Here is a 23,349-nt window from a genome sequence, read left to right as displayed (position 1 = left end):
GGGCCCCAGCCCTTAAGTAAGTAGGCAGGGGACAGGGGATCTGGCTGGGGCAGCCTTGGATGTCCCTCCAGGGCCTGACTCCACCCCGTACATCTGGTCTACCCGTCTCCTGGCTTCCTGAAAGACAGAGAGAGAGAGAGACTACAAATCTCTTTCTCTAGTTCCCCAGCCATTCCCTGGGTAGGTTTTATGAGAGGAAATCTCCGGCACAGTAACGAGGCACCGTAGCCCTTAAATCTCTGCTCTCCCCCGAGTGGGGCAGGCGCCATCGGAAATGCGGCTAAACGGGGAAATAACTCATGCTGAACAGGCAGAGCTGGCAAGTCAGGTCCCCGGGAGGCCCGGGAGGGGGCCCAGGGAGGAGGGGAGCCACTGCCCCCCTGCAGGGTGCGGCAGGCTGGGGTCTGACTACAAGGATGGGGCTGCTGGTGGCTCAGTGAAGGGAACACGGAGGTGGCAGATGTTCTAACCAGTGGTCAGTCCAGAGGGTCAGCATGGCCCTGGGGTCCCCCTCACCTGTTGATGAGGTCCTCGTTTTCATCGCTCTCCATCTCATCCTCGATGGCGGCCTGCAGGTCCCCAATGCGCTTAAACGCCAGTTTGAGATCAGCTTGCAGGCTCTGGTTAGCTGCCTCCAGACTTTCCAGATCCATCTCCTAGGAGGGAGGGAGCAGTGTGGGTCACAGGAGGGTTAGTCTCCCCACTCACCACCTCCCCAACACACACACAGACACATATAGACACACAGATACACAGAAACACAGACATACAGACACAGACAAAGACACACACAGACACAGACACACAGAAAAGCCTGATGCCCACTGCCAGGAGCATGTGCCCGCGCGCGCGCGCACACACACACACACACACACACACAGAGAAAAGTCTGATGCCCCACTGCTGCCAGGAGCAGCTACCAGCCTGCAGTGTTTCTGCCTGGGGGCTGCCAGGCAGTTGAGGTCTGGCCTGGCTAAATGCAGACTCTGCCTTGGCCTGACCCGACCTCTCACTCCCTCGTCTGCAGATTGGCTTCTCTGTTCAGCGGGCTCAGGGCCCGCAGCAGGGGCCGTACCAGCTCATGCTTCTTGCGACTGGCCTCGGCCTCCTTCCTGGCAAGCTCGCCCATCTCCTCCTTGGTGTCCCGGAGCTGCCTCTGGAGCCTTTTGTTTTGCTCCTTCTCTCTGTTCTCAGCAGCCGTGCGCTGGTCCCGCTCCTCAGTCAACTTCTCCATGTTTTCCTTGAGCCGACCGGCTAGACCCTGGGCAGGAATGGGGGGAAGAGAGTTGCATCAGGAGGGGTAGTGCCAGGGCTCTGGGGTAGAGTGCTGACTCTGTGGGTGAGCGACTGAAACCCTCTGAGGCAACGAACATCCTGGACTTCCCAGAAAAATGGGGAGAATAACACCTATTCCCCCGAAGGTCCTTTTAATTTTTATTTCTTTTCACCTTTTATTGTATTTCAGTTTGGGGGCCACACCCAGCAGTGCTCAGGGCTTACTTCTATCTCTGTGCTCACTCCTGATGACCTCATGGGACCATATGTGGTGTCAGCAACCCACCCAGGTTAGCTGTGCAAGGTAAGTGCCTAATCATTCTGCAACCTCTCCTCCCAGCTAATTTTTTTTTTTTTTTAATTATGGGCCACCCTTGGCAGTGTTGAGGATGGTGGCCATTCCCAATGGTGCTGGGTCCCACAGTTGGATCCTCATGCTGCAGTGCTCAGGCTGGCAGTGATGATTCTCAGGGGCCACCAGGACTATAGTCAGCAGTGTTTAGGAAGCACTAAATTCAGAGATCCAACTCGGGGCCCACACACCTTAAGCAGGTGCTCTGCTATTTGAGCTTTCTCCCTGGCACTGTCCTTGGGGTCTGTTTTTGATTTTGTGCTGGGGCTACGCTCCATGGTGCTCTGAGGCAACTTCCGGCTTGGTGCTTAGGACCCACTGTGGTGCTGGGGATCAAGCTCAGCCTCTCACATGCAGAGCACTTGTCCCACCTGTCACATTTTCTTCCCAGTCCCAGCCCCAGCCCAGGGGTCTTTTAAAAACCAAATATGGTTAAAATCTATGTAAAGCACATGGTTGATTCCTATTGAGGCAGGGGGAGGGGTTGAGCTGGGGCCATCTGTACTGACGCCAGGTGACGGGGGGGGGGGGGGGCGGTGCGGTGCGGGGGCTCACGGTCAGCAGCGTGTCCCTCAGAGACAAAGCCCAGAAGCTCCAATACTAGATTCTGTGCTCAGTAGTGAACAACTTGACCCAAAATTCCTGGATTCTGAGGAGGCTAACCAGTCATCAGACGCGAAGCACAAAGCCATTCCTCTAAGCCTCAGGAATCTCTCCTCCCCACAAAACTCCGTTTCCTGCCAGCCTGGGCTGGAGGATGCTGAGTGAGGAAGGAGCTAGGATGGAGCACAAACAAAGGGCTTGCTGGTTCCAGCTGGTTCCAGGACTGGCTGTGGGGGCCTCACCTCCTGCACCCTTGCTTCTAGGTCTGAAATCCTAGCACTAGGCTACATGAGTTTGAGGGAACATTTGTGTGGCCATTCTTCTTCTCTTTTTTTTTCCTTGTGGGAGTGGGTGGTGTGGGGAGGTGTTTGGGCGAGATATTATAGGGCTACTCCTGGCTCTGTTCAGGGATCACTCCTGGCAGTTCTCAGGGGACCGTATGCAGAGTTGGGGATTAAACCAGAGTTGGCTGCATGTAAGACTGCATGCAGCCCCCCTTAGGGGGCTGGAGCAATAGCACAGCGGGTAGAGCATTTGCCTTGCATGCGGTCGACCTGGATTCGATTCCCAGCATCCCATATAGTCCCCTGAGCACTGCCAGGGGTAATTCCTGAATGCAGAGCCAGGAGTAACCCCTGTGCATCGCTGGGTGTGACCCAAAAAGCAAAAAATAAATAAATAAAAAAGACAGATGCTTTAACCCCTGTGCTATTTCTCCAGTTCTGGGTTTGCCATTCTGTGCATCTAAACCACCATGTGGGGTCTCTGAACAGAAGGCAGACAGAGCGAGAGCTGAGGGAAGAAAAATGTGGGTGCCCCCATATCACCAGGCCAATGACTCCTTCTGTCCTGAGATAGCTCTGTGACCTTAAGTCACCAGTCACTCAATCCTTTCTATTTGTACAGTGGGGACTACAGTATCTGCAAGGCAGAAAATGACTCTCAGAAGCCTCCATGACCCCACACTGGTAGGTACAGTGATAATCCCCGACTCAGTCAAGGTTATGAATGCGCTAGATGACAGCTGCCAGCCCACAGTTACCTGTGTCATCTCTACCCTAGTGCCACCCCCCCAGTGAGGAGTGAATGGGGCCATGGCAGGGACACCCCCCACCCCCAAGTCCCACCCACACCCAGGAAGTCAGCTCTCACAGAGAACTGTCACAAACCATGCTCAGACACACACCTGCAAGCATGGAGGAGAACTGGAAAATAGGGTGAGGGCTAGAGAGTCCAACGGGCAGAGCACAGAATTGCATGTGGGAGGTCTGGGTTTGATCCCTGGCACTGCATGGTTCCCTGAGTAACACCACGGGTGAGCCCTGAGCTGGGAGTGGGGAATGGCCCCAAAATAAAAAGGAAAAGGTAGAGAGAAGTATACAGAGAGATGACTCTGCCTGCCTTTCTCTTCAGCCTGCTCTACCTGACCGGAAGGGGCTGGTGCCCTGGCTGGGGACGCTGGAGCACAAAGGATTGGATTTGCAGTATGGGGGCTCCAGCAGGAAGGAGAGGGGAAAAAGAGAACAGATGATGAGAAACAGAGATGGGGTTAAAGAGTGAAGAGCAGGGTGAGACAATACAGCAGGTAGGGTGCTAGCCTTGCATGAAGCTGATATGGGTTCCATTCTTTTTTTTTTTCTTTGCTTTTTGGGTCACACCCGGTGATGCTCAGGGGTTACTCCTGGCTCATGCACTCAGGAATTACTCCTGGCGGTTCTTGGGGTACCATATGGGAACCTGGAATCGAACCTGGGTCGGCCACATGCAAGGCAAACAACGCCCTACCAGCTGTGCTATTGCTCCAGCTCCCTGGGTTCCATTCTTGGCACCCCATATCATTCCCCAAGCCCACCAGGAGTGATTCCCAAACAAAAACAAACAAAAAAAGAATAAAAAGGGCCGAGGAGCCAGCTCAAAGAGCCAGAGCACATACTTTGTACATGGAATCTCTGGGTATAGGAGCACCTCAATGGCGCCCTCCAGAAGTGACTCCACCCCCTTCCCCTCCCCGCACTGGGTTACAGATAGCTCTAGGGCACTGAAAGGTGTGCCCCCCAATAAAAACAGATTGATTAGAGGGAGAGGAATGAGTGGGTGGGGAGAAATGAAGAAATGCCACACGGGCAAGAAAGCAGAATAAGGTTGGGAGAGGGAAAATACAAAAGGAGAAGGAAGAACGGGGGAAAAATGCAGGGAGAGGGGAGAGCCAGTGGAGCTGGGCAGGGTGGGATGTGAGGAGAACAGAGAAGGGCGAGGAGGCGGAGGTGAGCGGAGCACAGACTACAGCCCTCACAGAAGTGGCGCCATCCGCTGCATATTTATGACCCTGCCCAGAGCCAGCGAGGGGGACAGGCGGGGGGAGCTCATGGTGGAGGAAAATATGAAGACGAAAAGCTAAGCTGCTCTGGTCCCTTGGCAGAAAGCAAGCACGGAAGCAGAATGTAAAGCAGGCAGCTCCCGGGTGCCCAGAGAGCAGGCTGGGCGGGCGGGGGAGCAGGCACCCGCCGTCAGCTGGCCTGGAAGCTTGGCAGAGGCCTCAGCGGAGCGGCCGGCCCGGCCGGCAGCTGCGCATGCGTGGCTGCTCCCGCTGCGGGGACTGCCCTGCCCTGTGGGCTGTGGGTCGGGAGACGCGTGCACCCACCTCGAGCCGCTTCACTTGGGTCTTCTCAAACTCCAGGCGCGTCTCCAGCTCCCGAATCTTCGCTTCCTGGCGGCTAACCAGGGACTTGTCCACCATTGACTGTTCCAGGAACTCAACCTGGCTCTGCAGGGCTTGTAGCTGAGGTAGAGGCAGGAGAGAATAAAGTAGTGAGCTGGGCAGGGGCGGCTTCGGGTGACTGTGGGGGGTGAGAGGAGCCAGATCTCCAGGCAGATAAGGCTGAGGGAGTGCCCCGGGAAAGGAGGCCCCCCAGCCCGAGGCATTCCCAGTCTGTTTTGTTTTTTTTTTTGCTTTTTGGGTCACACCTGGCAATGCACAGGGGTTACTCCTGGCTCTGCACTCAGGAATCACTCCTGGCGGTGCTCAGGGGACCATATGGGATGCTGGGAATCGAACGTGGGTCGACCGCGTGCAAGGCAAACGCCCTATCCGCTGTGCTATCGCTCCAGCCCCCCGCATCTGGTCTGAGCTGGCGGAGAAAAGAGAATGCTACGGACCAGAGAGGGGACAGAAACATGAAAGGGGGCTGGAGCCAGCAGGCCAGGTCTGATGGGTGTCCAGGGGTTCTCTGATCCTGCCCTGGGGGTTACTGAAGGCAGAGAAGAGCAAGACAGCTTATGGGCTGCGGGGCTCGTCCTCATCTCCAGTGACCCTTGAACCCTCTCTCTAACAGGGGAGACCCAGGTCCCCACCTTTTCCTGTTGCTCCTGCTTCTCCTTGTTGGCTTCTTCTAACTGAGCCTGGAGATCGTTCATCTGAGCCAGGTCCCGGGAAGCCTAAGAAAGGAGCGAGTGCCAACCAGGGTCCTGCAGAAATACCCATCCAGCCCCCTTCTCCCCGTGGCAAAAGCCAGAGCAAGCAGCACACGGAAGCACCCCCAAGGAGTGGCCCTCCTGGGACCTCTGGGTGAAGGGGGGGCAGGACTGTGTGCCCGCAGGGAGGGGGCGGGGCACTCCTGACCCTGTACCTGAGCCACAGCCGCCTTGTGCTTCTTCATCAGCTCATTCATGTCCTCCTGATCCTCTTCCAGTCGGTTCTGGATCTCGTTCTTCTCACGCTGAAGGCGGCTCAGCTGCTCCTCCAGCTGGACAGAGGCAAGGACATCAGCGGACATTAGGCCAGGCAGCCTCATGGTCGGGGCTGCAGGTCTGGACCCGCCACTGCCACCTCCAGTGGGCAGAGGGCCACGCTGGGGCCAGGTCTCCCACTGGGGTAGATTCAGGGGGAGGAGCTGACTCCCAGATCCTGCTCAGGGCCAGGGGTTGTCTTTATGGGGCCGCCAGGCCAGGGCTGAGCGACAGCCGCTTTCTGGAAGTTGCTGGAGGCTAATGGGAAGGCAGAAAAGGTCTCACAGAACAAATGCCCCTTCTTCTTGGCACTGGCATCTCGGCACTAACCTGCAAGCTCACGGCTCCTTTCAGACTCCAGGGAAGGGCCCCTCAAATAAGTGAAGCTTTCCGAGCTGAGATTCTCCCCTCCCCCGGGACCCCCCCTCCTGGCTGTCCAGTGAGTGTCTGGGGGGAGGGGCAGAGATAGCCAATGGCAGCTTCCGGAAATGAATGAATCTATTAGCCTGTAATTCCCAACCAAAATGACTGCGTTGGCTCCTTCTCTGCCTCATCCATCTTGTTCCCAGGCTGTGGGGAGCTGGGGAAGCCTCTGCCAAGAAATTTATTAACTTGGATTTAAATAAAATGGTAATTTTATAACAGCCTTTTTTAACACAATTAAGGAATTTGAATTACTCACCTGAAAACTGCTGAGGAGCACAAATGTCCCAGGGATAAATCAAGCCTGGGAGACTGGCACCTCTCAGCAGCTGGGTGACCAGCTGAGGGTGTGTCGAGGCTGCCTCGGAGGCCCCAGTGCAGCCCTGCCCCTCCCCCACCCAGCCAGCCCCTTTCCCTGCCTGGCCAGGCCCAGGCTCCACATCTCCGGCATGAACTCTCCGATGATGCTGGGGCCGTGGGAGAGGTAGGGAATTAAGAGGAGGCATTAAATAAGAGCTCTAATTAGCTGCCGCCAGGGCTGTCAGTGGGCTGGCCTGGGAGGGGAGGGCAGAGGAGCCATCCCTGCCTCTTATCGGCGCTTCTGCTAATCTCCAGGCACCTGTTTACATCCCTCGGCCACATTAGCGGCCTTTATTTATGACGCTGGGGCCTTCGGCCAAGCTTCCACAGGCAGGTGGTTAAACAGGGAGATGGTCCAGTCCGCGCTGGCTCCCTTCTCCCCATCACCCTCTCCAGGCCTCTGCTGGGGCACCTGGGGAGTGACCAAGGGGGCCACTGCTGTCCAGGAAGTCTCCACGTCAAGAGGGAGGAAAGTGGTCTGGGCTCCAGTCCCGCCGCCCGCATCTCCCCCACACCCAGCCCCTCACCGCTGTCTTGGCTTTGGCGATGTCGTCAATCTGCAGGTGCAGGTCTTCGATCTCCACCTCCATGGCCTTCCGGGCCTTCACGGCAGCCGCACAGGTGAACTCGGACTCCTCCAGCTGCCAGTCCCGGCCCACCCCAAAGAAGATCGGTCAGCCCTTCCCTGGGCAGGAGGCCAGGCAGGTGCAGGCAGCAGAGAGGCAGACCCTGGGCGGGGGGCCAAGGCCGTGGGCTGCTTGTGCAGGCACCTGCTCCCACGGGCGGGATAAAGGCGCTGGGTCCCCCCACCACCAGGGGTGGGCGCCTGTGCTGGGCCCATGCACTCCCTGCAGAGTTCGGCTCTGACTTCACCCTCAGAGCCACTGAGGACCAAAGGGCTGACTGTGTGCGTGGGTCACCGGGGGCTGAGACCCCAAACCATCAGAAGCATCTCAGAGCCAGCGCCCGGCTTCTGCAGGTACCTGGTTCTTGAGCTGCGCGATCTCCCGCTTGCTGGGCGCGTTGTTCTTCAGGTGGTCCAGCATAATCTGGGCATCGGCCAGCAGGGCCTTGGTGCGCTTCAGGTCCTTCCGGAGCCGCTTCTCGGACTCAAAGTCTCTCTGGTTCACCTGGGTGCACCCCAGAAGTTGGGGATCTCCTCCTGCCCTCCCCCCAAGTCTGCTCCTCCCCAATCTCACTCTCAGAGACTCTTAGAAGCCCGGAAGTGCTGGGATCATGCCTGGGCACGCAATGTCTGGGATCAGCCCCACAAGGGATAACAACGGGCCCTACCGCGTCCCTCTACCACACCTGTCCCCATGCTACGCCGGCTCACCTGGTCGCTGAGCAGGCCGAGTTTGCTCTCCAGCTCCCGCTTCTCCCGCAACACCTTCTGCTTCTCCTCATATTCTTCCTCCAGCTGCACTTCCATCTGCTTCAACTATAGTACCAGGGACAGAGGCCCATGGGGCCCCCTCAGTGCCTGCTGCCAGCCAGCCTGTCCCCATCCCTGCGGGACGCCCATGCCAGGAAGGCGGAAGGGCAGATCCACGCATGGCTCAGCATACCAGGGTCGGGCCCTGGACCTGAAGTTTCTAGAGTTTCTGACCAGCCAGGAAAGAGCAGGAGGGAGGGAAGACCACTGACAGCGGGGAGCTGAGCTCAAGGCGGGCACCCTCATTGCAGAGAGCCAGCGAGGTGATGGCACAGAGACCCAGAGAGTGGAGATAAGGGGCCTGGGCTTATTCACAGATGTGAGCGCATCCCTCGGAGCCAATAGGAGCCCCGGGAGAGATACACTCTCCCAAACAGCAGGGGAGGAGAATGTAACCCGGGAGGAAAGAAAGCACTTGCTTGAAAGGGCAGGGAGGGGGTGTGGAGAGAGATCTCAACACTCGTGCACTCTCAGCAGCTGCGTGACCAGCTGAGGAGTGTGTCGAGGCTTCCTCGGAGCCCACAGTGGAGCCCTGCCCCCACCTGGACCCCTTTTTCCTGCCTGGCCAGGCTCCACATCTCCGGCATGAACTCTCTGATCATGCTGGGGAGAGTTGTGTGCTCTGCACACAAGATACCCAGATTCCCTCCCCAATACTCATGGTTCCCTGAGCCTGGGAACCATGCTGGGAGTGACTCCTAGCACAGAGCCAGGTGCAGTCCCTGAGCTGAGTGCCATCAGATGTGGCCCCAAAACCAAAAAAAAAAAAAAAAAGTAAATCTGGGCAGGGCCTGGCGTCTTGACTGGAGTGTGGAGTGCTCAATTCCTCGCCTTCTTTTTGTTGCTGTTATTGTTTGGGTCACACCCAGTGATACTCAGGGATCTACTCCTGGTCACGCTCGATGCTCGGGGATCATATGGGATGCCGGGGTTCGAACCTGGGTCAACTGCGTTCAAGGCAAACACCTTCCCTGCTGTCCTGGTTCGGCCCTCGCCTCACCTTCTTCTGACAGGACTGCCGTGCCTCTTCCACCTCCTCATCCCGGCTTTCCATCTCCTTGGAATGTGTCTGTCTCATCCGCTCCATCTCCATCTCCAGCCGCAGCTTGGCCTGGTGGAGACAGGCAGCCGCATGGGGTTCCCTTCCCAGAAGCACCCCCAGCCCTGCCCCTGTACTCTGACAGGTGACTCTCTCCAGGCCCAGGAGCAGAAAACATCTCTGCCGCCGCCGCTTCTGTCTGCTCCGGGGCCAGCTTGCTCCCGTGGCAGCAGCTTTCCCGAGGACAAGAGGGAAAGGTCTGGCACTGGCCCAGACTATGACTGCTGGGGGGGCATCGAGTGGCAAATCCTGTGGCTTTTCCTCTTGCGTCCTGAGGTCGAGCTCCCTGGGCCTCCACAGTGGTCTTGTGGCGGGCAGGGGGAACTCGTGACTTCCAGCTGCTGTGCATCCCGAGCCCCTCACCACAAGCAGCTCAACCAAGACTTGTTCTCCAGGAAAGCTGCCTAAAAGCTTAATTACCTCCCCACTGTGGCTGGCACAGATCAGGTGCTCACTCAACACTTTGTGGGCATGTGAGTGAATGAAGGACCGTGTGTGGGAACATCCTCTGGCATGGGCCCTGCATCTGCAGTGGGGCGTGGGGCCGCCTGCCTGGCCACATTCCTCCTGGGGCTCAGCCCCCGCGTACCTGCTCCAGTATCTGGATGGTCCCCGCCTGCTCATCCAGCTCCTCTTCCTGGTCCTTCACCTTGGCCTCCAGGTCTCGGAGCTGCTTCTTGACTTTGGCCAGAGACGCCTCATCCTTGGACTCTTGGGAAGAAATGTCTTGGAGCTCAGCCTCCAGGGAGACAACTTTCTGGGTGAATCCTGCCAGGTCCATGTCTTTTTCCTGGAGCAAAAGAGAAGCCGTTAGGCCCGGGCCGCTGTGGGCCTGCGGGGGGGGGGGGGGGGGGGCAGGGCAAGGGCACGGGCAGCCCACCGCACCTCCAGCTGCTGCTTCAGGCTGAAAGCCTCGGCCAGGAGCGTGTCCTTCTCCCGCTGCAACTTCTCCCGCTGCAGCTTCTCCCTCTGGGTCTCCTCATGCGCCTGTGAGAGCTCGCTGTCGAACCTGGGGTGTGGGGGGGGCAGGTGGGGAGTCCCCATCACACAGGGCAAGAGCCCAGGTCCGTGGGTCAATCTGGGTCTCCAGAATCGGGGCACAACAAGGGCCAAGTGGGAACTGGGGGGGGGCCTGGACCTGGGGTCATGGTCACTGAGGCTCTGCTGAGCATCCAGGTCACCAGGCCAGGGTGGGGGAGGGAGACGTCTCAAGGAGCAGGTAGGGCATTTGCCTTGCACATGGCCGACCTGGGTTTGATTCCCAGCATCCCATAAGGTCCCTTGAGCACCACCAGGAGTTAGTTCCTGAGTGCATGAGCCAGGAGTAACTCCTGTGCATTGCCAGGTGTAACTCAAAAAGCCAAAAAAAAAAAAAAGGAGCAGGTCCAAGGAGTCCTTGCACAAGGTACAAAGTGAGGCTTGAGGGACCCAGGACAGAGTCCAGTGGGTGGGGCACTTGTCCTGCATGTGGCCAACCTGGGTTTGATCCCGAGCATCACATATGGTCCCCTGAGTCCCGCCAGGGATCACTCCTGAGTGCAGAGCCAGGTAAGCCCTGAGCACAGCAGGTGTGGCCCAACCCCTCTCCCCAGAGTGCTTCTGGAGAAGAGGCTGGCGCACTGCTCATGTTCTCACTCCTACAGGGCAAGACTGAGGGTCAAGGGGGTGCAGAGTCTGGGGCTGGAGGGATAGGACAGCAGGGAGGGCATTTGCCTTGCATACAATTGACCCTAGTCTGATCCCCAGCATCCCGTATGGTCCCCTGGGCACTGCCAAGAGTAAACTCTGAGTGCAGAGCCAGGAGTAACCCTTGAGCATTGCCAGGTGTGATCCAAAGAGCCAAAAAAAAAAAAGTGGGGTGGGGGGTGGGGGAAGGGAATGCAGAGGTGCAGAGTGGACAGACTGTCCTGTCTGGTACAACACACTTTGGGTTTTTTTCCTTTTGGGGTGCGCTTCCAAGCAGGGCTCAGGAGGCCCTGGGGCCACTCTCAGTAACACTCTACCAACATCGGGTCTGGAGCTAAGGGATATGGTACTGCTTAGGCTTGGCAACCCTGATAGTGCTCAGAGGGCCATGCCACATGGGGGAGAGAACCTGTGTCCCTGTAGAGACAAACACGTGCCCCTGACCACTGAGCTCTCTCCCCGGCCCCCAATTCACCCTCTGCAGTCCGATGTGGTCACGTGAGATGGAGCTGCTGCTGACTCGGACTCCCACCTCTGGCCCTGCCCCAGCCATACCCCTGTTACCACCAGGGCCAGAAGCCAGCCGTGTGCTGCAGCGGGTGCTGGGTCCACGCGCGCAGGGCAGCTTCCTGTGTCCCCTGCCACCCCCAGCCTTCTATTTCCCGCCCAGTGACTCTCTCAATAAGGAGCAAATTGCTGAAATTCCTCTTAGCACCTACCCTGAATAGCTAATCAGGTTTCTGTCGAAAATTGAACAGCTCCCCCCACACTCACCCCCACCCCTGGAAACAAAAAAAGGGAAGAAAACTCGGGCAGTTGAAAGCTAATAAGCTGCCCGGCAGGGAGCACAGCAAGTAGGGCGAGCAGCACTGCTGCCGGGGTGCTGGGAACTGGGGTCCTGCTGAGGGTGCTAAGAGGAAAGTGGGGGTAAAGACAAGAAAGAGGGTTGCGGAGGGCCGGCTGCGGGAGGAACGCGTGAGCTCACTCTTGGGAGGTGGCTGGGGGCCCAGGGAGCTGAGGGCCACCAGGAACCACTGTGCGGCCCCCCTGGTCCCTCTGACCACCCCCCCAGCCAGGCCCTGGGAGCCTCCCCTGAGAAGCCTCCCTGCTAGGGGCAATCGGGCTCCGAGCCTGGTCCCGGGGCCCCCCATGGTTCCCGGGGTGTGTGGGTTCCTCGGTGCTGCTAATAAAGGCGTCCCAGCCCCAACCCCAGCCAGGGAAATTAATTTAGATTGGATTTTGCTCCTGCGAGGGCGCCCCTCCCCAGCGTCATTACCATAATGAGATGGAAGTGGCACGGTAGTTTAACAACATCAGTCAGAAGGAGTGTGCGTGGCCAGCAGAGAGAGATGGGGTGCTGGGTGGGGCCCCCTACCGGGGCCAGCCTGATGCCCCGGCTCACGGGGCCCAGGCCAGGGGACAGGCCGACACTGGGTGGGGGTGTGAGCCCCTCACTCGCCTTCCCCGGAGGGGGTGCAGTCAGCCTGTGGCCCCCTCCTCTGCCGGGGGGCAGCCCCCACACACCTCCGCTGCTTCTTCTCCAGCTCGTGGTTGCGGACCTGCTGGCCCTCCAGGTGCAGCTTGGTGTCCTGCAGCTCGGCCGTCAGCCGCTGGCATTTCTTCTTGAGCTGCTGCAGCGCCCGCTGGCTTTCCTCGCCATCCGCTTGTAGGTCCCCGAGCTAGGCAGAGGAGGGGTGCAGTTCAGCGGCCAGAGGGGCCACGCAGCAGAGGGATGAAGTCGAGGAGGTGGGGAACTGCAGGGAAGGGGACCCATCACGGAGAAGCTGGCTCGCTGCCCTTCCCCCGGCACTTGAAGGTGCTGCTCTGGTCGGGCTCGGGGCTCCTGGTACAGCCCCACGCCCTCCCCGTCCCCCGGCTGCCTCCTTCCAAGCTCACCCGCCTCTCCAGCTGCCTCTTGCTCTGCTGCTCCACCTCCAGCTTGTCCTCGAACTCCTGCTGGAGCCGCTTCTTGGTGAAGTCCACCTCGCGCACAGCTCGCTCGTACTTCAGCCGCCACTCGCCGCCTGCGGGGTGGCGTACACCAGGGAGCCCTGAGCGGCTGAGGCCTCAGAGCAGGGGCCTCAGAGGGGAAGAAGGATGGGACGGGGAGGGGGTAGTAGGGGGAGCCGGCTAGTGACTCCGAAAGGTGCCTGGCGGGTGGACGGTGGCTATGGGGGCAGCTCCACCCCGGGGACCACTGGACCAGGGCCTCAGACACGGTCAGGAGCATGGCTGGGGCAGCCCCCCGGGGACCCACTGCACTGATGAGCACGTGCTCTCCCATTCCTGCTGCCTCAGCTTTGCGTGAGCACTAGAGGGCAGTTGGGTCCGGATCAGGACCGTGGCTCCGGGGCTGGGGGATGTCGGTGCTCCTCAGGCCCCAGACCCACCTGCGTCATCATCATCCACTTCCCCGTTGATCTCGGCGGCCCGGATGAGACGCGCCTCCATCACCTCCATCTCCATCACCTCCATTTGCTTCTTCAGTGCATCGTACTGGGTCTGAAAGAGAGGCCGTTGTGAGCTGGTCCAGGGGGGGCGTGGGGGGAGAGTAGACGGGCACTAGCCCCCAGCAGAGCCATCACACCAGCTCCCCGCCTCACCTGCAGCTCCTTCATCTCCTTCTCAGCCCGGAGCCGCTCTGCGGTCTCGGCGTCCAGCAGCTGCGAGGCGGACTCTCCCGTGTTACGCTCATCGGTCAGCTCCGATGTCAGCTCTGAGATCTGGGGAGGAGTCGCCACCCGTTGGAGTGCCTGCCTCACTCAGCTGGAACAGCGGGTGCGTGGGGCACGGGGGTGGGGAGGGGGCTCCTGGATGGCCCCCTGTGGAAGCCGGGGGTCTGTCGGGTGCCACTCACCCGGGTTTCCAGCCGATCGCTGTTGAGCCGGAGCTCATTCCTTTCCTTCTCCACCTTCTCAAGCTTGCTCTTCAGCTGCTGGATCTCCTCCTGGGGTGCAGAAAGGGGCACACAGTGAGCCTAAAGGACTGCAGGGGTGGGGGGTTGAGGGGCCTGGGGTCGGAGCTCAGGGGCTGCCAGAAGCTGGTAAAACAGGCTCGGTTGTGAACAGAGTAGGAAGCCAACACTTCTCCAACCCTCACACAGAGGCTGGATAAGCCTGGAGGCTGCCTGGTGGTTGGGCCACCACCTCCGGGGAGGCCTTTGGACTGGCAGGAGCAAAGGAGGGGCGAGGAGGGGCCCAACCAAGTCAGCAAGGCTTGGTCCATGTGGTCCTTCCTGCCCGGCCCAGCGCCCGCCACGCTGCTCGTACGTCTTTGTTCCGGATCTGCTCCTCGGACAGCTGCACCTCGATGAGGGGCCGCACAGTGGTGAACAGCTTCCACCAGGGCCAGTCCTTCACCCCTTTGTTCTTCTTGATGTTCTTCTGCACACAGCGGATGGCCAGGTCCTGGATCTAAGTGGGGGGCAGGGATGGACACTGAGTCCCAAGGAGCTGTGGTGTCCTTGCCAGGCCTCCCCACCAGCACAGGGGCCTGGGAACTTTGTTGGCCTTGGACCCCACCCATCACTCCCCAGGCCACTGAGGAAAGGTGGGGGGAGCACCCTTCCTGCTTCCATCCCTCAGAGTGGGGGGGCGGGGGCGCCTGGCCCCGCCGTCATTAGGAATAATTTCATCTGCTTTATTTGCTGCCTGATTATTTCCAGCACCCTAGCCTAGATGTGCTATAAAACCTAATCTTGCTGAAACACAAGAGGCGGTGGTGCTGGCTGTTTTATGGACTTGCTAATAAGAAAAGGAGTCGCTGACACAGCTCCTTAATCTTCATGGAGCAGCCTGCGATCCGGAGCCCACCTTTACCCGGGGCCCGCTCCCTCCCACCCCCACGGGCCTCCTACCAGGCTGCCTGGGGCCCATGGCTGGGCTGGCGCACAGAGCTGCCCCTTCCTCGCCTGGCCCTGAGCTGGGGCCCCGCCTCTCTCCCTCATGCCCACAGTCCTAGGCCCAGCCTCCCCACCCCAGGGCACACGCCCCTCTGCCCGGTGGGCACCCCGGAACAGCACCTTTCTCTTCTTGAAGTGCTGGCGGGCCAGGTAGCCCCTGCAGGCCGCCTGGAACAGCGTGAGGTTCCTCCTGGTCTGCCCGTCCCGTTGCTCCTCCAGGCGCACCAGCGTGCCCGCGCGGAAAAACACCTGCAGACAGGGGCCAGCTGAAGGCAGGAGACTGGGCAGGGGGGTCAGGAGGGCAGAGTGAGAGCCGGCAGCAGGACCCCGGCGGGTCGAAGAACACCGCCTATGACTTGGGCAGAACTTGAAAATCCAAATGTCCAAGAGACAAGAGACAGGGAAGGAGCAAGAGGCCCGGGAAGGGGAGGGGAGAGGGGCGGGCTGGGTCCCTGGGAAGGAAGGTGGTAAGGCAGCTCCAAAGAGAGATGAAAGGATGGAAAGAGAGGAAGCGGGGGGGGGGGGGGCGCACAGTGGCCTTCCCAAAGGGCAGTTGGTGCCCCCTGTGCCACAGCCCCCGCAGGGCCTAACCTCAGGTTCCTCCGTGGCCTCTGGCACCCAGCGGCCCGGCAGGTGGGCAGTGGGTGAGGCGGGTGGCGTGTGTTGGAGATGCCTGGGAAGCAGCAGGTGGGAGCAGGGGAGGGGCGGGGAAGGGCAGTGGGGTGCCGCCCCTTTCCCACCCCCCTCTGCTCAGTTTCATTTTGGGCTCCACTTTCATATGCCAACACCCACCCCCACCCCCGGGTTTCATCTCCTGAAGAAGGGGGGTTGTTGACTCAGTCCCGGACCTGTCATACAGGTTTGGGGGCGAGAGGGCAGAGAGGAGGGAGCCCGGCGGGCAGCACCCCCACCACTTCCCAGCCTTTCCTCTGCCCTGGCCAGGGGAAGGCAGGCCTACCCTGCTGAGGGGGGTGTGGGGAGAGGTTGGGAAGAGTCAGGCAGAGAAAGAATCCCTCCGTGAAGGCAGAGTGACGTGTGTGTGTGTGTGTGTGTGTGTGTGTGTGTGTGTGTGTGTGTGAATCCCCATCCCTGCCTTGCATGGGTGTGCAGAGAGAAGAGAGCATGTCCAAGAGTGATGGGGGGCGGGGGGCAGAGGGTGTGTGTGTGTGTGTGTGTGTGTGTGTGTGTGTGTGTGTGTGTGTGTGTGTGTGTGTGTGTATGAGACTCCCCATCCCTGCCTTGCATGGGTGTGCAGAGAGAAGAGAGGATGTCCATGAGGACACTCGGAACCTGCAGGTACAGTGTTCCGGGGGCCTTGCTTTGGGGAAGGACAAGGAGAGGACCCCAAACTTTCTGCTGCGAGAGCTTTGCTTCAGAGGCTCCACAGAAACCCAGTCCCCTGGGGCTGGCTGGGACCAAGCCAGCCCGGTCCCCTAAATCCCAACATGGGGCTGAGCCCCTCCCGTGGGCCCTGGACCCTACCCAAGCCTCAACTTTCCCACTGTGTTGGAGCCCCCAGGTGTAGGGATTCCCCCAGGGTCAGCAGGTCAGGAGTCCACCCGGCGGAGACCCAACGGAGGGAAACCCCCGCCAGCAGAGACATAGGGAAGCAGAACGGGGGTGGGGACAGCAGAGACCAGAACAGAGGCAAGAGAACAAGGGAAGATAAAACCCAAGCAAGGAGACCACACAGTCCCCGCAGGGAAAGCACAGAGCAGGGACCGCAAGGACAGAAATGGGATGTGCAGACACACGGCAAGGGGACGGGAGATGGAGCCCCGAGGGGCAGATGGCAGGGGATGCCCCGCACCTCTGAGCGCAGAGCAAAGGGGAGGGCGCGCCCCGCACCCTCCTCCAGTTTGCATCCCTGCGAGGCCCTGGGACCCAGACGCACAGGCCAGACCCCCAACCGCTCCCAGCCCATGTGCGGCTGCAACACGGCCTCTAGAGCCTCCTGGGCTGGGAAGCGCGGTGCAGGCTGGCCCTGGGTGGGTGGCGCTGGGCGGGCCGGCCTGCCCCTCTGCGCTCATTCTGTGCAGATGAGCACTGGGCTGGGGGCAGGCGGCGGCGTGTTCTCTGCTCTCTTCTCTCTCCCCCATCGCCCACACGGGAACTCAGGCCAAAGGCATGTTCACAGCACTGGGCATCGCAGAGCGTAGAGTGGGGGGCAAGGCAAGTTTAGGGGAGACCCAGGAGGGGTCCTGGGAGGCCGGGGTGTGGGGCCAAGCGGGGAGCGCGGGAGCAGGCCAGGCGGGCCGGCCCACCCTGCTGGGACCACTCACCCGACTCAGGCCCATGCAGCAGCTGCTCTTCTCCAGGTCCAAGCACTCCAGCAGCTCCTCCACAGCCTGCAGGCAGGAGGCGCATCAGGACGTGACACAGGGGGCACCCGAGGCACCATCCTTCCCGCCCCCATCACAGCCCGGGGCTTATTTCACAAGCACTTCCAGTGGGCACCCCCAGGGTCAGGCTCTGAGTCGGAGTCAGAGCAGAGGATGAGGGAGAGTGAACTGGTGATGTCTGTAGCGGGGCAGCACCTGCCATCAGGAGCCCCCCTGGGAGGCCTACGGGGGGCGATGCTGTTAGCGCCAGTCTTGGGGGCCAGGAAGAACTAGCGGGGTCGGGGAGAGAGCACCTCAGACAGAGGAACAAGCTTGAACGAAGGCCCCAAGGCTCAGCCCAAGAGGCCCTGCGGCACAGGCGCTGCCGAGAGGAGCTGGCGCCCAAAACAGGCGCTGTGTGCCGGGTCATCTTGTCTCAGGAGGGATGAGACGAGATTTACGCTTCACAGAGATGCCAGGGGCATGAGGACAAAGCATACGGCCACCATATCTCTGCAGTAATTCCATGGACATAGCTGAGCCTGTGCCAAAGGAGCTAAATAAAAAGCAGGAGGGATGCAGGGGCCACAGGGGACAAGGGTGGGTTTGAACACTCGGAGTCTGGGATGCTCCAAGGCACTCAGGTAGGGAATTCCAGAAAGCGGCTGCATAGAAAGGTACGTAGCTGTGATCAGAAGAGGCCTGCGCTCTAGGTGATGCTTCGGGGTCACCCAGACACCCAAGAATGGGAGTGGGGCTGGCGAGTGTAGGTTGTGGGCAAGGGGACACCTGTCAGGAAGAGCGAGGCGCTTGGAGGGAAGGCTGGGGACACCAAGCAAGGAAGGTGAGACGGACTGGGGGACCGGGAGGGGCACAAGGAGCTGAGCCGGGGGGAGAGCTGCCGGTGCCAGGCATAGGCAGAGGGAAGCTGGGGAGCGGGCGGGGGGCAGGAGTCTCCTTCAGAGCAATGTCGGGGATGCCCTTCCAGGGGGAAGGCGCCCGCATAGGAGGAGAGGAGGGGGAGCAGGAAGGGGGCAGGCTCCGGGGAACCAGAGGGAAGACTTCCTGAGGGGCTGAACCCCCACCCACACAGGAGCAGGGTGGAGAGGCAGAGACGGGGGAAGTTTGGGCCTGTTTTATTAGCGCTCAGAGGCAGGGAAGAGGGCGTGTGCAGGAGAAAGGAGGACGGGAGGACGAACCGCAGGTGCTGGGATGAGGGAAAGGGGGGGGCGGGTCAGGATGGGGCCCTGGGGACCTCAACCCTCCCTCCCAGGTCCCGTGGGGGCTGGAGCCTGTGAAGCACTTCAGGTCCACACGCTGCCACAGCCCCCTCAGTCCCTGGATCCCGAAACCCAGCAGGGCAGACGCAGAAGAGGGTGAGGGTGGGGGTGGGAGAAAGGCGAGGGGGAGGCTCGGGAGCACTGAGAGGGTTGGCGAGGGAGAGGCAGCGGGGTCAGAGGGAGCTGGCAGAGCAGAGACTGTCCAGAAATGAGGCCTCAGGGCCTGGGGGAAGAGGCGTGAGAAGCACCGACAGGAGGCACCGGAGAGGCCCAGCCAGGGTCAGGATCTTGGAGGAGGTGATTTCCGGGAGCACAAAGTACTGGGTGTAGCCATGAGTGGGAAGCCGGAAGGCAAGGGTCAGGCAGAGGGGACTGGGGAACTGGCCAGGGGCATAAACACTAAGGTGACCCAGAGGTGACTCCAGGGATGAGACTCAGTGGGCTTGGGAAAAGAACTTCCAGGTCATTCTGCAGAGATCCCTCTTTTTTGGGGATGTGGGAGAGGCCTTGGGCTCAGGCTGGTGAAGGAGGGACCCCCGGCGACAGTCCGGAACCCAGGGAGACAGCCCTTCCAGCCAGGCTGACCGGGTGGGCCCTGACCTACCCGCCGTTCGTCCACCACGATGTAGTTGCGCCCGTGCTTCTTGGTCAAGTGTGGGGCCAGGACGTCGAAGCGGCGGCGGAACTCGGAGAATACCATGTGGTCGGGGTAACCTGCAGTGGGGAGAGACCAGAGGGGTCATGGCTCTGGGACCCAGCACACCCCAGTAGGCACGGTGCCCAGGCTCGGGGGGCGCAGAGAACTGCCAGGGCAAGGAGCGAGGAGAGGAGGGTGCAGGGGTGAGGGCAGGAGGCTGAGTGGACAACGGGGCTGCCCACAGCGGTTTGCAGGCCTCAAGGGAGCAGGCCCTTTCCAGACAGGCCGGTGCAGTTCACCCAGAAGGAAGCTCAGCCAGAAACCCAGTGATCCTCGGGTGCTTTCTGGCCCTCCCAGTCTATGATTCCCCAATAACACAGAGAGATCTATGATTGTTTCTTTGGTTTGTTTTTGCTCTTTGGGTCACACCAAGCGATGCTCAGGGGTTACTCCTGGCTCATGCACTCAGGAATCACTCCTGGCGGTGCTCGGGAGACCATATGGGATGCTGGGATCGAACCTGGGTCGGCAGCGCATGCAAGGCAAATGCCCTACCCGCTGTGCTATCCTTCATGTCTTGAGCTCTTAATGAGAGAGAAAGAACGGCACATCAGAGCACACGTGTCCAGGGGCTGGGGGGGTGGAATCTGATTTGGGTCATACCCAGATCATTCCTGCAGTGCTTGGGCGGGGGGCACTACATGTGGTGCTGGGGATTGAACTGAGGTGGGCCACGTTCAAAGCAAGTGCCTTAAGCCCGGGACTATCTCTCTGTAACCCCCCCTCTTTTCCCCTTTAGTTCTGGGGATTGAACCCAGAGCCTCACACACCAGGGGTAAGTGCCCTACGACTGAGCCACAGCCCCAAGCCCACTGGCCTTTCCCCGTTAATAGCCTGTGACCTTCGATAAGTTACCCAATCTCTCCAAGTCTGTAAATGGGAACCCCCAACTCTCATTTCAAATGGCAGTTCACGGGCCAAAGCAACTGTACAGCAAGCAGGGTGCCTGTCTTGCACGTAGCCATCCCATATGGTTCCCCAGCACCGCCAGGAGTGATTCCGGAGTGCAGAGCCAGGAGTACCCCTGAGCATTGCTAGGTATGGTGCAAAAGTAAAACCAAACAAAAAAATCTTGTAAACTCTTTGGGTATTTTTGTCTGTTTGGGGGCCACACCCAGCAGTCCTCGGGGATTACTCCCAGCTCTGTGCTCGGGTACCACTCCTGGTGGAGCTCAGGGAACCATATGGGATGCTGGGATCAAACCTGGGTCAATTGTGTGTAAAGCATGTAACCTGGTATACTATGGCTCTAGCCTAATACTTGTCGATTCTTTTCCCCCAAGTGTCATCTGAACCAGAGACCCCCGATTGTCTGGACTTGACCAAGGGCGGCTGGTGGGAACAGGAGGGGGGGCGAGGCAGCTCTGGGATGGAGCAGGGTCATGGAGGCTGGCAGGTCACCCAAAGTCCACTCAGGATCTCAAGACTCAAACCTGCAGAATTACAGGATTTCAACCCCCAAAGGGGCCATACCAGACACAACTCATGTTCCAGACATGGAAATGGAGGCCCTGGAGGGGGCGCGAGCGGTCATGGGCGTTGCAGCTGCGGGAGGCTGGCACAGAGCTGGCCTCTGCTGGGCTCCTGACAGCGGGGGGTAGTGTGCTCTGGGAACCCCTCCAACTGAGAGGAGGCTGATGCATGTGCCTGATAATTGAAACAGGAGGCGGGGGCCGCAGAGGGGCCAAGACAAAGTGAGCTATTGATTGTATCTGAATTGCAATTAAATTGATGGGCCAGGATAGCAGGTCCAGACGCCTGGCATCTTAATTAATCATCAGCGCTATCGACGGAGGCTGGGGGCTGGGCGGGGGGCGGGGGGCGCTGCTGCTGGCCTCATCGATCTGCTTGTTTGAGTAAAGCACATTGATTTTGGTTCAGAGCGGTAACAATCTGGTTTTGAAATAATAAACACCAACTCCATATCAAGACGTGGGGACAGATCGATGATTTATTTCGAGCAGGGCAAGGACCCTGCTTCCTGGGTTGGCTACTGAGGAAAAGCGACTGCAGCGGCTGTGGGGACGCCTCAGGGGGCCTGAGGCCGAGCAGGCAGGACCCCGGCTGCTCTCCTGACTAAGGGAAAACGGGCCGAAATCAGGCAGCTTGCAACTCCCCACAGCCTGCTGGAAAGGCAGTCACCAGGCGAGGCCCCCACACAGATCCCACTCAGCCACCAGCGGTGACATTCACATTGACCTTGACCTTTCCTTGACCTCTCTATACTTCAGACTCTGCACGAGGGGATGCTCCCAATTCCTACCTTTTCCGAGCTGCTCATGAGGATTAAACATGCTCCTATGTGGGGCCAGAGCATTAGTACAAGTACAGCATTTGTCTTGCACGCAACTGACCCAGGTTTGATCCCTGGCATCCGGTATGGTCCCCCGAGCACTGTCAGGAGTGATTCCTGAGTGCAGAGCCAGGAGTAATCCCTGAGCATTGTGGGGTGTGACCCAAAAAGCCAATTAAAAAAAAAAAACAAACATACAAAACAAAACCATGTTCCTGCATGAGGTGAGTCTAGAATCATGCCTGGTGCACTGAATACTCTGGGGACATCAGGCACTGTGACCCGCACCCTCTCTGCCCTCTCCTCCAGTTGGGCCCATAAAAATGGTCTCTCTGGGGCAGGGAAACAGTACCGGGATAGTACACGCCTTACACGTGATCAGCCTCACTTTGATCCCCGGCACCCCATGTGGCAGACGTGACTCTGAACACAGAGCCAGGAATAGGCCCTGGACATCACAGAGGGTGACTCACCTCCCCTGCACCCCTATATTAAAAAATGGAGGATGCTAAGTACCTTAGAAAGATTTAGCATCTCCGTGGAGGAGCAGCCTAGCCACCTGCCCACTCCTGGAAATAGTGGCCACTGCAGGGCAGGCAGTGCCAAGGCACTGAATTTGCTGCTGTGGGCAGAACTGACCAGCTGGAGAGGGGTTCAGGGGTTTGTGGGGCCACATGGCTTGTGGGAAGGGAGGAGGGAGAGGACAGAACACAGAAGCTGGGGTGGGGTGAGGGGAAGGAAGACAGCAGGCTAGGAGGGAGAGGGAGCAGGGCGTGCTGGGAGGGACGGGAAGTGGAGCTGAGCAGGGGTGGGGTGGGAGAGGCCCACCTTGGCGGTACATGCGCATGGCGTCCAGCAGGCGGGAGCCCCGGAGCTGGGCCCGGAGCAGGGGCACGTCGAGCTGCAGGAGGCCGGCCTCACAGGGCTCCCCGGGGGGCAGGTCCAGCTCGCTGCTGCTGCTGCTGCTGACCCGGCGGGAGGAGGCGGCACGCGGCTCCCCGGCCCGGCCCTCCGCCACGGGCAGGAAGCAGTGCACGAAATGCAGCTTCGACTTCTTGATGGTGTCGATGAGGGCATCCTGAGAAGGCCAGGGCAAGGCTCAGCGCCCCGAGAGCAGGGGCTGGTGCCAGGGTGCCCACCCCCACCAACGGCAGTGCCCCACAGACCAGAGGCTGCCTCACTGGGACCACGTGTCCCCAGGAGGCCCGGGGGCCACTCATAGCGGGGGCACAGGAAGGAGGTGGTGCCAGGGGCGGTCGAGTCTCTGTGGGCCCCTGGCTCTCCCGGCACACTCACCACCTGCAGCTTAATCTGGATGCACTGGGACTTCTTCTTGACCGCCGCCATGCCCGTGGTGAAGGTCTTGCGCATGCTGGTGGCCCGGCGCAGTGCCAGCTGCGAGCCGCCCTCCAGGCCTGCGATGGAGCCTGACAGCACCGTGGCGCTGCCGGCCCGACCCAGAAACAGGTTGCTGATGATCTTCCTGCCAAGGAGGGCGGGAAAGAAGCACATTCCAGGGGCTGGAGTGATAGCACAGCGGGTAGGGCGTTTGCCTTGCATGCGGCCAACCCGGGTTCAATTCCCAGCATCCCATATGGTTCCCTGAGCACCGCCAGGGGTAATTCCTGAGTGCAGAGCCAGGAATAACCCCAGTGCGTCGCTGGATGTGACCCAAAAAGCAAAAAAAAAAAAAGAAGAAGAAGAAGAAGCACATTCCAGGCGCCGTTCCTGCTCTGACACACCAAGCAGCACCCCGCAGACCACGGTGGTCAGAGGTGGCCATTTTCCCGGGCCGTTTGTGCCTGGTACCCGGAGATACTGCCGGGCAGGAGCCAAGCAGACAGAGAGGGCTGAGCTGCTCTGCTCATCCTGGGCAAGGAGTGGGCGGCGGCTGGGGG

The 23,349-nt window shown here is 59.9% G+C and overlaps 1 protein-coding gene across 10 annotated transcripts in view; it reads right to left on the bottom strand.

Moving 5' to 3' along the window:
* MYO18A (myosin XVIIIA) overlaps positions 1–23,349 on the bottom strand; it is a 106,594-nt gene that overhangs the window by 11,747 nt on the left and 71,498 nt on the right. For all 10 annotated transcript variants that reach the window (XM_055133999.1, XM_055134000.1, XM_055134002.1 and 7 more), the window contains 22 exons: positions 22,748–22,934; positions 22,280–22,529; positions 19,066–19,175; positions 17,143–17,208; positions 14,981–15,109; positions 14,229–14,372; positions 13,817–13,906; positions 13,563–13,682; positions 13,350–13,461; positions 12,856–12,983; positions 12,484–12,638; positions 10,159–10,282; positions 9,863–10,063; positions 9,175–9,285; positions 8,076–8,180; positions 7,723–7,869; positions 7,267–7,380; positions 5,857–5,973; positions 5,582–5,665; positions 4,872–5,009; positions 1,076–1,261; positions 517–656 (listed from right to left, as the gene is read on the bottom strand). In XM_055133999.1, coding sequence (XP_054989974.1) covers positions 517–656; positions 1,076–1,261; positions 4,872–5,009; positions 5,582–5,665; positions 5,857–5,973; positions 7,267–7,380; positions 7,723–7,869; positions 8,076–8,180; positions 9,175–9,285; positions 9,863–10,063; positions 10,159–10,282; positions 12,484–12,638; positions 12,856–12,983; positions 13,350–13,461; positions 13,563–13,682; positions 13,817–13,906; positions 14,229–14,372; positions 14,981–15,109; positions 17,143–17,208; positions 19,066–19,175; positions 22,280–22,529; positions 22,748–22,934 — 2,958 coding nt within the window. The remainder of the gene's footprint in view (positions 1–516; positions 657–1,075; positions 1,262–4,871; positions 5,010–5,581; positions 5,666–5,856; positions 5,974–7,266; positions 7,381–7,722; positions 7,870–8,075; positions 8,181–9,174; positions 9,286–9,862; positions 10,064–10,158; positions 10,283–12,483; positions 12,639–12,855; positions 12,984–13,349; positions 13,462–13,562; positions 13,683–13,816; positions 13,907–14,228; positions 14,373–14,980; positions 15,110–17,142; positions 17,209–19,065; positions 19,176–22,279; positions 22,530–22,747; positions 22,935–23,349) is intronic.

This window comes from Sorex araneus, chromosome 3, assembly GCF_027595985.1.
Source record: "Sorex araneus isolate mSorAra2 chromosome 3, mSorAra2.pri, whole genome shotgun sequence".
Lineage (NCBI taxonomy): Eukaryota > Metazoa > Chordata > Mammalia > Eulipotyphla > Soricidae > Sorex > Sorex araneus.
This window is presented reverse-complemented; position numbering and strand designations above follow the sequence as displayed.